Raw genomic sequence first — 12,948 nt, forward strand, 5'->3', positions numbered from 1 at the left:
GATGGCGAAAAATACAGAAGGAAGAAGAAAATGAGGGGAGGATCTGTCAATCATTACTGTGGGAGAGGAAGAAGAGACAAAAATTTGTCAGGTTTTAGTATTGGAAAACAGAGAGGAAGAAATTAATGAAAATAAAAGTGTGTGTGCGTGTGTTTATGTATGTATGTGTATGGCTATCTGTAGTTGCAGGTGGTGAGCCCCACTGTGAGCCTTGGCCTGCCTCCTAACTCTAATCTGATAACAGAGCCACTATATACAGCTACAATCTGCTCCTGAAAGCACACACACACACACACACACACACACACACACACACACACACACACACACACGCACGCACACATACACGCACACACACGCACAGTCGGTTATGTATATTGTAAAATGCCTGTTATTTACATCTATTTATAGAATACTAGCATACATTGATTATAGCTTGGGTGTGTGATTGCTACTTACTGTACTAATATTGAACACACACTATACAGACACAAACACCCACACACATGCTAGCTCACATATTTCTGTCTCTTTATGTCTTCCTCTTTCTCTTCTTCCATCCCACCTCTTTCACATCCATCATCTCCAAGGCGACCACCCTTTGAAGGCACAGGCCACATAAAGATTAGCTGTTCTCTGTCATGTCCCTCCCCTTCTCTCTCTCTCTCTCCCTCTCTTTTCACTCAAATCTATATAGCACTCCATCAGCATCCAGCTAAACATCTCATCCATGCTGTTACACTCCACTGACCCCCATCTTCTGTAACGTGATCGATTTGTAAATTGTGACAAAGGGTCTTACTGTGAGAAGAATCGGGTGTTATTCTGTCAAAGGAATTGTCAATATAGTATCATTATCATATTGTTAGATATATTAGCTTCTGCATCCAACTGTTATGGGTTCATTTGGTCTACAGTTTATGTGTTGAATGTTTAGTTAATAGAATAGCTCCTTTTGTGGTCATCTTATTTTTCCTGCTCACTAGTACCCCTTTTCAACGAACATAGAATGGGTTCCACTTTCCGAATCACACATCTAATTCTGAGGATTTTGATCAAAATTACATTTGTTTGGAACCCAAAAAGTTGGTTCCCAGCTGGAACCAACAAATAGCGATGATGACAACAGGGTCGTTTCATATTCTACAGGTTGGAAAGACAGAATGGAGAAGTAAAGTAAGAAATAGAGGAAGATGAAAGCATGCAGTGGTCTCATCAACAGCATGTCCATGCTTGTTTTTCAGATAAAAACACACATGCGTAGGCCACATTATTAGGTACACCTGTTCAACAGCTCATTAACACAAATATCTAATCAGCCAATCACATGGCAGCAACTCAATACATTTAGGCATGTAGACATGGTGAAGACAAGCTGCTGAAGTTCAAAGCAAGCATCAGAATGTAGAAGAAAGGTGATTTAAGTGACTTTGAACGTGGCATGGTTGTTGGTGCCAGACGGGCTGGTCTGAGTATTTCACAAACTGCTGATCTACTGGGATTTTCACATACAACCATCTCTACGGTTTACAGAGAATGATCCGAAATAGAGAAAATATCCAGTGGGCCAAAATGCCTTGTTGGTGCTAGAGCCAGAGGAGAATGGCCAGACTGGTTGGAGATGATGGAAAGGCAACAGTAACTCAAATAACCACTCGTTACAACCAAGGTCTGCAGAAAAGCATCTCTGAACACACAACACGTCCAACCTTGAAGCAGCAGAAGACCACACCGACCAATTTATTAGGGGTACACCTTGCTAGCTAATAAATGTGGCTGGTGAGTGTATATCAGTGGTAACAGAATAAAAGCTCCTAGGTAATCACTGCAATCTGCCATCTTGCTATAATTTATTTTTATTTTACCTGTTGAGCATCAAATATTTGCCCAGTCATCTTGATAGTTGTATATTTTTCTCCTTCACTACAGGCACAAAGCTGTGTCTGAGTCTGCTCCTTATTTGCATATTCTTTTGAAAAACATTTTTCTAAGGAGTTTTGAGATTGCTCAGTTGTGCCTCTCTCTTGCAGAACTGATACTTTACTCCATAAGTGACAAGATGACCAGCTGGTGGCCAATAGTCAGGGGATCACCAAAGTTATCGGGGGGTTTTGGCAATACATCCAACATTTGTCAAGTGTAATAGTATACAATTAATTTAAATTTGCCATTTGCCAAAATCTGTCCTAAAATATCTGATCATCCTTAAAAACTTATTTCTAGCTAGCTTATTTATTGAAAAACTTGTCATCAAATTGCAACAGTGACTGTACCTAATACACTAAATCAATGTTTGTGTCTTCACTGGTTTGATGGCTGATTATTTTTGGACAGACTGTGCAATAGAATGCTTCTATAGAGCAAACTAACAGACACCATTGTACTGAGTGAATGAGTGGTGTGAATAGTCCAGACAGTCGGTGTTCCTATCCAACAAGCCAACCAACTGACCGACATATAGAATAAGTGAATCCACAGTTCAGATGGGCCAGTAGCTGTAAACCAACTAGCTGACTGACTGATTAAGAGGCTACCTCAACTGACCGGCTGATTGACTGTTTGTCTTACTGACTGTGTAATCAGTGAAAGTCTGTGTGTTTATAAAGCAGCCATGGTCGGCCACTCTGTGAGTGTGTGATTGACATCCCTGCCTGGCAACTGTCTTCGTTCCTCCAGAGAGAGGGGGAGAACTGAGTGCTGTTAGCACTGAGCAGGGGAGACAGTTATTGATTTTCTACTTGTCTATTATTTTTGTTTTTCGCAGAGAAAAGGCAAGTGAGCGAGGCAAGTGGGTTCGTGTGTGTGTGTGTATGTGTGTGTCTCCTTACATTTGATGCAGATGTGTTTACATATAGGTCTGCTGTCTGTATGTTGCTCATTACCTTATGACTGGGGAAGTGTGAACGTACCCAGCATGTGTACAGTGTTGCTTCTAAGCTGCTGCTGTGCAAAGTTGATCCCCGGCCAACAAACACAACCATCTATCCACTCCTCACACTGCTCACTAATTGGATGGAAACTGGCAGGTGGACGAAAACATGTGTTTGTGTGTCTATATGCTGTGTACCAATGTTTTTGTGTGTATTATATCCGACCTCACAGAGACTTTTCCATCTCAGCAAGAGTTAGTAATAATGAAGTAAATAGTAAGTTCGACTTTATACTTTTTGCACCAACAGAGTGTAAAAATGAGTTCCAGCACAGATGAATAGGTTGCGAAAGAATAAAGTAGAGGGAACAAATCACATTGCTATTTTTGACCTCAATTACCACCACATAATGTCTAGATCTGATTATGTTGTGCTTAGATTTATCAAATAATCTAAGATATAGTAATGCAAGTATTAGGCCAGTGTTCATTTAAGCATTCAGATTTTTATTAAGCCTTTATTTTTGACACTTTTTGTCTTTTTTTCATTCAAGTTAACAACAACTAAAGAAGTTTTAGTCTAGTTTCCGTCAGTTGAATTTTACTTTGAGGCTACAGGTGTTGCCATCTTTGTTGGTTACATGTGTTGTTCCCTTCTATCGCTCGGCCAGTGGAAACACTCAGTTCTCAGACACAGTCACATGTCACTCTAGTGAGTGTCAATCAAGTTGTCATTTACAAACTGCTGTTGGAACTGAATCACTTGCTCTCTGTTATCATCAGCGAATCATTCAGAAACTGGATCCTCTCACGCTCTCTCTCTGAAATACTGTTCTTTATCTGGGTTTAGTTTGAGAAGAGAATCTAAAACATTGGATAAAGTGAAATTTTCTTTAGCTAAAACCTTGAGAACCCTTTCAGTGGTTAGCTGCCGACATTATTCCTGGAAATTCTTTTTTATTCTTATACTGTAACAACACAAAAGATAGCAGACTGAGAGTATCATTAACGTTACATCCACCCCTAGGTGTTTTGAAACAGATATTATTAGAGCTAGTCTATAACATCTATCTGATTTACTGTAAATGGGGTGAACATGTTATTAGAAGCAGGTCTGTGTATAACGCAGTATAGCTAACAGCACCACAAACTGCATCCTCTGGAATGACCATAAAGTTGAATCAGCACCTCTTTAAAACAGTTTCAAAAAAAGCTGCACATTATAACCTTCATGACGGTAAGATTTACTGTAGGACTGCTAGATTAGACTGCTTAAGTTCACTGTACCTAATAAACGGGCAGCTGAGTGTACGTCTTAAATTCACTGCAGACCTTGAGCTTGAATATTTGGCTGCCCTCCCTGCCTAAGGTGTCGTGAATAAAAAGCTTTCCCTGTCTTTAAATTATCCAAGTGTGGATGGCGGCAGTCCAAATTTGGACCTGGGGCACCAATTTGAACTGCGTGTACTGTGGGAGGTGCTTGGGGTCAGTTTGAAAATCAGGAACTACTTCATGCACTATGCATGAGGCATAATGTCCCATCACAATGCTGTATACGAGTGTGGCAATACCTGCACACACATGCATGCACCTGCACACGTGTTAATGGGTGCATAAACTCCTGCACACGCAAACAGAGGCGCTCTCACACACATTTTCATGCACATATGCAGACACACACTGTCTCCCTTTATATCTCAGGACGTGAGTGGAACAGTAAAGCTAAATCCCCTTGTCACATTTGCCGCTCATCTCCAATTCAATGGCACAGGCTGCGATGCCCTCGGTTGCACTTGGCAAGTGAACAGCTAACCTGCCCGCCAGCATATCTGCCTGCCAGCCGAGCACCGAGGTAGTTAGCATGCCAACTAGCCCACCCAGCAGCCACAAGCTAATGCTTCACTAACCCCGGGTCGCCCTGTGTCTTTCTCTATGACTGTGTGTTTGGATGTGTATTGACACAAGGGGTGTTTAGCTGTACCCTATAGTAGGCTGCCTTTCTAATACATAATCAGTGTTTCTTATACTACATCAGCACAAAGACAGCTCTAAATCAACTTTCTTCTGCTTATTCAGGGCTGGGTCACAGTGAATAAACGTCTCCCATTTTAAAACTGAAAAAAATGAAAAAATATCTGGTGTACATAAACTGCCCCTGTGCTGAAAATGGGGAAAAAAAGTGTCTCAGACTGAGCCACACAACACTATTCCAGCCAAACGGCAACAGCTGTGGTCCTGCTCGTGCACAGGACAGGGGAATAGCCATCGATCTCCAAAGAGAAAGGCAGTGGGAACGAGAGAGTCGGTAAAAAAGCAGCACTGACAGGATGGCTGTATTTGTTTGGGTGTTGAGTTCAAATACCACTAATCTTTCTCCAGGATGCTGACTCCACCTAGTCCCCCGACCGCTGATCAGATGCAGACACACACATCACCTCCCGCTGCTCCTGTCCTTTTAAAATTAATACATGAAATAATGTTCCTTCTAGTCTTTGCCATCAACGTACCTGCAACCCCTTTCTCTTTAGTCTACGGTCTTCTTCATGAGCATGCTGTCTCGCCTGATGCTGTCACTTCAACCATTCTACAGCGGTGCTGCAGCAACACTACAGAGTCTTGGATTTTAAGGTGGAATGAAGGAATAGAATAAAAGCAAGTAATTGAAAAGCTCTGAAATTACATAGACACACTATGGCTACTTCAGAGTAGTTGTAGTAAAATGTCTTGCTCAGAGGTTGTTTTTTCCTTAGGCAGACAGGTTTGTTTGAATGATTACTCAGTTTGTTGCTGTTGTACAGCAATTCCACAAAAAAATCACTGACCGAAAAACCTCAACTGTTGGCTTATTGTACTGATAAACCACTACAGACCTTCCCTGCAGCTACTCTCATTCACTGTATGAGAACTCTGTGTGTGTGTGTGTGTGTGTGTGTGTGTGTGTGTGTGTGTGTGTGTTTTGTGCGTTGCCACATGATGTTAAACACCAGTTGTATTTGCTACAGGCCAAACTCTTCCAGGGCAGCGTGCCAATCAGGCTACAATTCCTCTATGTGCCTGAGTGGGAATGCATCATGTATGTTTACATCTCTTACACTCAAGGATGACAAATGTTGACCGGTTACTTGAGTGTTTTTGCTAGTCTGCATCAAAATAAAATAAACAAAAGTTCCTCCATTTGAGCCATATCTCGAGGATCATCTCTCACAGCCAGAGAAAGAGCCCCAAAATCTAAAGCATCAAAAATAAAGCAGATTCCTCTTTCGCTTTTCCTCAAATTCTCTCCTTTTTTAAGACTGCTGGTCATATAGTTGGTTACAGAATTATAATTTTATAGTCAGTAATAAACATTAAACAGATAAGTAGATAAGATAAGTGATAAGTAGCTCCACACTCAATAAAAAACAGCAATGAATGTAACCTGTTAGTTAGCACCGTGTTAGTGTTTCCCTCAGTTGCTAACTGGAGGAGAAATACATTATTTGTTGGACTCTGTATTTGGTAGGAAATACTCTTTGCTGTCAAATGTCTAAATTTCAGAAAAAATGATAGGAGAAATGCTCACCTTTCCCTTAGCAATATTTAGAAATTTTAAGATGACACTTTCTGGCATTTTTGGTAATGTGCAGCGTGACTCTTTGGATATTGTGGTTTTGTGTGATAGATTGGATTTCCCATGATGCACAGTGACTTTTGTGAGTTTCCCCTTGGGTCGCAGTAATGTAAATTTGTAAAATAATGGTTTCTTTTTTCTTTTCTCCCCCCACCCTTGTTTCTCTTCCCCCTTTTTTAGAGCTCGCTGACGAATCACGGCTGAGAAACCCAAAGACGGCAGGAACAGGAGGAGGAGAAGAAGTGAAGAAGGAGAGAGCATATCGAATCTGTCCATTTTTTTTGCCTTCCTCTGTTTTTCTGCTTTCCATCCATCCATTTATTTATCCACCATCACTGAATAACCCCCTCTTCTTTCCCACTCACCATCATTCTTGGTTTTTGAGTGTATTATCTTGACGTGTCACTCCAGAGTGTATGATGTGTTGATTTATTGTCGTGTTGCGGCGGCACACCCCTGCCGTCGCTGAAATAAATCCCAGTGATCCGGTGGTGATGAGACTGCAGGTTGTGTGTCTTTGTGTCCTTTGTGTGTGTGTGTGTGTGTGTGTGTGTGTGTGTGTGTGCGTGCTTGTGGTGCAGCTGGCTGTCTCTTGTCACGGCACGCTAATAATGCTTCCACTGCTGAAAATGGGGTCGTGTGCACCCTTCTGACAATGCTGTGCAGGCCCAGGGGCTTGATTGTGTGCCGTGCTCATGGTTTCATTAAGACAGAGAAGGGAAAGGAGAGTGCAGGAAATGAGGGATAAATGAAGTGGAGGACGGATCAACATTGAAGTGTGCGTGTATTAACACGTGTGTGTGTGTGTCTGCGTGTGCGTGTGTGTATTTGATGTGTTTTTCCACTGAAGTGAACCCGTGTACGTACGTCAAGTAAAGGTACTTGCATGAATGCATGCACATGAGCAACACGCCGGACAGGCCACATATTGTCCCTGCTAGCTGTGTTTCCATGGTGACAGCAATGGTTGGTGCTAGCAGCAAGGTGCGGAGGAACCTTCCAGATAACCCTGAAGGTCAGCCCACAGCACTACTCTGTACTCACACACTTAACCCTCTCCCTGTGTGTGTGTGTGTGTGTGTGTGTGTGTGTGTGTGTGTGTAAGAAAGAGAGGGATTCAGTTAAGATGCATTTCCACTTATATATGGACATGGTTGGCCGCCCTCGGAATGACAGAGGCTTGTAATCGCACAAACACACATGCATATTGCACACATACACAGACACATACAGAATATTAATGGACTTGTAATACACTGTCATAGTTGTTCCTGGATATAAATACACATTCACACAAGTGGTCGTCAATGTGACTGTAATAGAGTGTATTTGTTAATGACAGCAGTGAAGAGCGATCTATTGATCACAGTTTGACTCTCACTTGCCACCATCGATCATGCTGCTGACCAATCCATACAATATATGCGCTATTATAGAAATCTAGTAAAATTAAAATGAAATACAGAGGCCAATGGTATTGATTTAGGATTGTGTGCTGTCAGTCTGTCCGTCCAGTTTGGTGTGTGAGCCAGCAAACACCACCAACCAGAAAACTCCTCACCAGGGGATTAGGCAGCTCTAACCCAACAGACATGATGCACTTATCGCCTATATTAAAGCCAGCACCATATTAGAGGTTTCAGCCAGTGACTCTCATATCCCTCCTCTCTCCCTGACATTTCTTTACAAATACCAGCCTCTATTCACTCTGTTATTGCCTTCTCCCATTCAGCAATTCTCTGATTAAACAAGCTCCTGAAAAGCCCAGGCACTGCTATCTGCCATTTGGCTTTTTTATTAGAAACCCACCCCCTTTAATTAAATTGGCTGAATTACAGAAATATCAGGGATATTTTACCAATATATGGGATAAGAGAGCACAATGGGTGGTAAAAAACAGAAGACTGGGCTTTATGAGATGTTTTGAATAAGCTTTGGCGGTGAAATGAGATAAACACGATCTTGATGGTGTTTTTTTTTTTTTTTGAAGGAGCTGCTGAGGTTTGTTCGATCTGAATGGGTCTCATCACTGAACGAGCAACACAGCTGAAACTCTCACTGCCTGTGATTTTATTTTATTTTATTTGACAGAAGAGTTTCTTAAGAATAGGATTTATTTTTCACTCCCTCCTTCTCCTGCGACTCTACTCTCAACCCTGCACCTTCAGTGCGATGCCTTTCTTTTCCCGCCTTATTACTGTGAAAGATTGGGGATTGAGGTTGCCGTGGTAACCGGCCCGGCTTTGATTGGGGGAGACAGCTGCATGGTGCGAGGTTAGAAGATGGCTGCTCACGCCTCACAATGCGCCACTATTGATTTCCAGTCCTTGACAATTACTGGGCCCAGTTGACTACAAAAGGCTGCAGATAATGTGCATATGCGTGTGTGTGTGTTTGTGTATGTGTGTGTGTGTCTGTGTCTGTGTCTGTGTGTGTTACCTCAATGCTCACCCTGCAGCCAACATACAGTAATTGTCTCACTTTTTTTCTTAAGTGCAGGTGTTTGTCTGAAAAGCGATTCTTTCAGTTATTGCGAGAGCTTTAACCTCTCAGACATCTTGTAGCGGTAGCTGGAGACAAGTTTGACAGCCAGCCACAGAGCCTAATGTATATGTTTTAGCAGCCCTGCGTCTTCCTCTCTTTTGTTCAGCTCTTGAAACACTGTTTGTCGGTTGTTCTTTCTCATTCAGCTGAAGCGGTGTCAGCAAATGAGAGGTGGTGTCAGACTTTGACAAACTGCTGCCCTTTGTAAAGACTTAATGGGGATCAATTCAAGTAAAGTTAGACACTTGTAGAATTCCCATGCCGTCAGATCACATACACATTCACACACGCACCTACTTCTTTATGGAGTTCACCGGCTGCTCGAGTCTTTTGCCCTACAGTGTTCTCTCTCCCTCGCTGTTTCCCTCTGCACTTTTCTTCTCTCTCCCCTCAGCCAACTTGGCATTGCATATGTGAGAAGTCGACAGTGAGCCTAATTGGAGTGTGTGGCTCCATCAATGACAGTCACCATTCTGTTTCTGCACGCAGCACACGCTCACATGGAGCTCTATAGCTAATTGAATAGTCTTTTATTAAACTGTGTTAATGTGAACTGGAACTGGCTGCTGGTGAATTGAATTAGACCCCCCACCACAATCACCGACCATACACATAAACACATGTAGCTCAGCGAGGCAGTTGGATGGATGGAACCTCAGCATGGGAGAGGAAGAAGAGTAGAGAACAGGAGGAGAGTGAGAGGTTAGTGTTTTCACTATAATGTTTGTGAATCAACATCTGTGTTCAATGTGTAAAAGTTTTTTAGGTAAAGTTAAGTCAGTTCGGATGGATGTGGTTTGGAGAGCAGAAATTAAAGGGCCAGTACACCTAAACCCAGTGTTGGGCATGTTACTTTTTAAGGAAAGTCATTGCATTACTTGAATAATTACTCATCAGCAAAAGTAATCAGTTACATTATTCATTACATTACATCGACAGCTAAACAAACTCCTAGTGGAACAGCAAACAACCCAAACTTTACAGTGACAGAGCATTACAGGGATTAATAACTATGATGTAGTAAATTTGAATCAGGTTTGTAGCTAAACACTTTTTTTTGGTATGTACAATTTTAAAGCCTTTTTTTCTGTTTCAAAATTAGCATCCCAATTAATATCACAGTTAATGTTACTTACGGATTAATCGCTTACCACCTGTTAGAGCCCGACCTATATGGGATTTTTGAGACAAAATGCCGATACTGATTTTTTTGAGCTGGAATGAAATTAGACCTTTTGTCGTTTTTGTTTTGTCCACTGATTTTTCGCCACTTTGCAAATGTACCCAGAGATCTACTTTCTCAAACGTAAAACTTTATTAAATATTATTTAACGTTATTATACATTATACAAACAATGTATTACACTGTCAGCCAATTCTATAAATGATAAAGAATAAATAGGAATAAAATAGCTAAATAAACATCATTACTGTTCAGTTATTTACTATTTCTAAATCACTACTTCAAATTCATATTCAAAACGGCAAATATTGGACAGCATATACACCGATACTGATAGGCGAATATTGGCCAATAATATCTGTCAACCGATATATCTGTCGGGCTCTAACACTATGTGATACCTGGCCCCACCGGGCTAGAAACACACCTCTTGCCCAAATATGATCACTTCTAGTTGCAAAAAGCCAAAATGGCAACAGCCAAAATACCAAACTTGGGGATTTAAAACTACTTTTATGCAGTCAGTGTTTGTGGTTTGATCACATGTGAAAAGGAAGTCTGCCTTCTGCACAACCCCACTTATTTACACATGCAGTCTTAAAAAGTGATATTCAGACATTTTCCCAGATTTGATTCCCTTAATGCGGTGCTGCTTCATTCATGGCCACGCACCATTCCGTAATGTCACGATACATTTTGCCTTTGACAGCAGAAAGTAAATTTTTTGTGTCACATAGAATAAAGCTGCCGTTTCACTACACCTTGCTGTCAAAGATGAAGCCTACAGGCGTTGGACAAGAAGTGGAAAAAGTAAATAATTGTTGAAAGTTGTTGTTTACATTAGTGTTTGCTAATTATGATGCATATTCTCCAACTTAGGCCTGAGAGAACAAGATATTACACAAAGCTAAACACACCCCTTTCTCATAATGTAATATCTTGTGGCTACATTGCATCCTGTTCTATTAAAGCGCCTCCTCTTTCACCCTGAGGGACAGATACTAACACCTGTGCTGCAAATATCTGGAAATGACTTAATGTGATTTATGTTTGGACATATTCTAATAAGAATAAACATCTGCTGCCAACCCACAAAATGGACCTGTATGGTACATGTGCAATAATTTCAAGTTTTAAAATGTTTTTGTGTGGAGTTTTCCTTAGGTTACACATACTGAAATGACTGCCCGTCATATTATACTTGATGTTAGCTGCGCCGAGTGTACCATCTCCATTTGACCCCCAGGGAGACCCACTTTCTGTTTCATCCTGCATCCACAGACAAAGACAGACAGGGCGAGGGAATACAAAGGATGGTAGGACTTAAGAGAGAATGTGGAGATAACCAGAGGGGTCCTGAAGCAGCAGGGGACCTGACCCAAGTGTGTGGAGTAAAACTCGGGCTGACACAGCACGTGACTGAGAGTGGAGCAGTTCAGAAACCCTACACCATCGTGGCTCACAATGAAGACGGAAAGGAGCCTTGGAAGAAAGGGCAAAAAAAGAAAAGCAGAAGGCTGAACGAACCCAATACGCCAGTGAAGACAGAGAGTCAGAAAGGGGAACAAGGGAAAGAGGTCAAGGTTATTCAGGACACAATATTTCTTCTGGGTGCAGGGGGTGGAGAGATAGAGAGGCAGGGTGGGTGAAGTTAAGGTAGAAAAAGAGCAGGAGTCGGATAGACGGTCCACTGAGGCCTGTAGAGGCAGCTTGAAGAAGATAGCTCCCTCCTTTCTGCTTTATTATATTACACTGGTGGATAAAAAGAATCCGACATCCTCTAAAGTCATTACAGCCCAGTAAGACTGGCTCAGAGGGCAGCGCAGCTCCTTAACCCTGCTCAGCACATGCCTGAATGTGTGTGCGTCCCTCAGAGGGTGATTGAATGAGAGAAAGGGTGTGTGCACACATTTGAAAGACTGAGCAGGACTGTTTGTGTGCGTGTCTGCGTGCACACAAATTCACCAAACCGAAGTGGCGCATCACTTAATCCTTCCCCAGTAACTAGGATAAGCCACCAGTCTTATCTTTCCTTCTCCCCCCTCGTTCTTTCCCTCACTCTTTCTTTCCTCGGGAAACTATTGTCCCTTTTCCCGTCATACCCTCCATACCCCCCTCACCCCTCCCTCTTTCATTCTTATTATTACCCTTCTCAGCCCCAGACTTTAATGCCTCATTATTCTGTATTTAGGGCCTGGAATCTTCTCTTGCGCCGGCAGTAGGGGCTAACATGGATTCCACATTTCTTTATTGCCAGGCTGTGCACAGGATTTGAGTGCAGCTTTCCAGGCGAAGAAGGATTTTGCTGCCATCGACAGTCATGCTGCCGGCTCCTGGCAAGGTGTGATATTTTGACATTATGCCAGGAAGTGTCGCTACAATTACCCTTGGGAATAGAGCAACAGGTCTAAGCGTATCTGAGGTTATGTCGAGGTGTAGGTGCAGTAAATGTGGGGTTTGTTTTTAAAGCAACCAACAGTTTACAGAGTGTCGGGGACTAACCTTCTCAGTACATATACACTTAAATGTTAGATATCCATGTCTCTGGGCTTACTCATAGTCAGGTCAAACCAACTTTGATTTGAGCAAAGTGACATCCAAGAAAAGACTGTTCAGGTGACCTGCCTTAAATGTTTTCTGGCAGTTCTGACAAACTTGCTAGTTGTTAAATTTGGTTTAACTGCAAAGTTAATTGTAAACCAACAAAAAATTGTACATGGGTTTAGGGCTGGGCGATATATC

At 42.0% G+C, this 12,948-nt stretch overlaps 1 protein-coding gene across 2 annotated transcripts in view; it reads left to right on the top strand.

Moving 5' to 3' along the window:
• Nucleotides 1-6,984, top strand: part of LOC131968601 (MICOS complex subunit mic25a-like) — a 65,094-nt gene extending 58,110 nt beyond the window's left edge. For both annotated transcript variants that reach the window (XM_059329553.1, XM_059329554.1), the window contains one exon: nucleotides 6,660-6,984. In XM_059329553.1, the coding sequence (XP_059185536.1) occupies nucleotides 6,660-6,683 (24 nt within the window). In that variant the 3' untranslated portion in view covers nucleotides 6,684-6,984. The remainder of the gene's footprint in view (nucleotides 1-6,659) is intronic.
• The last annotated feature ends 5,964 nt before the right edge of the window (nucleotides 6,985-12,948 follow it).

This window comes from Centropristis striata, chromosome 3 (genome assembly GCF_030273125.1).
Source record: "Centropristis striata isolate RG_2023a ecotype Rhode Island chromosome 3, C.striata_1.0, whole genome shotgun sequence".
NCBI lineage: Eukaryota > Metazoa > Chordata > Actinopteri > Perciformes > Serranidae > Centropristis > Centropristis striata.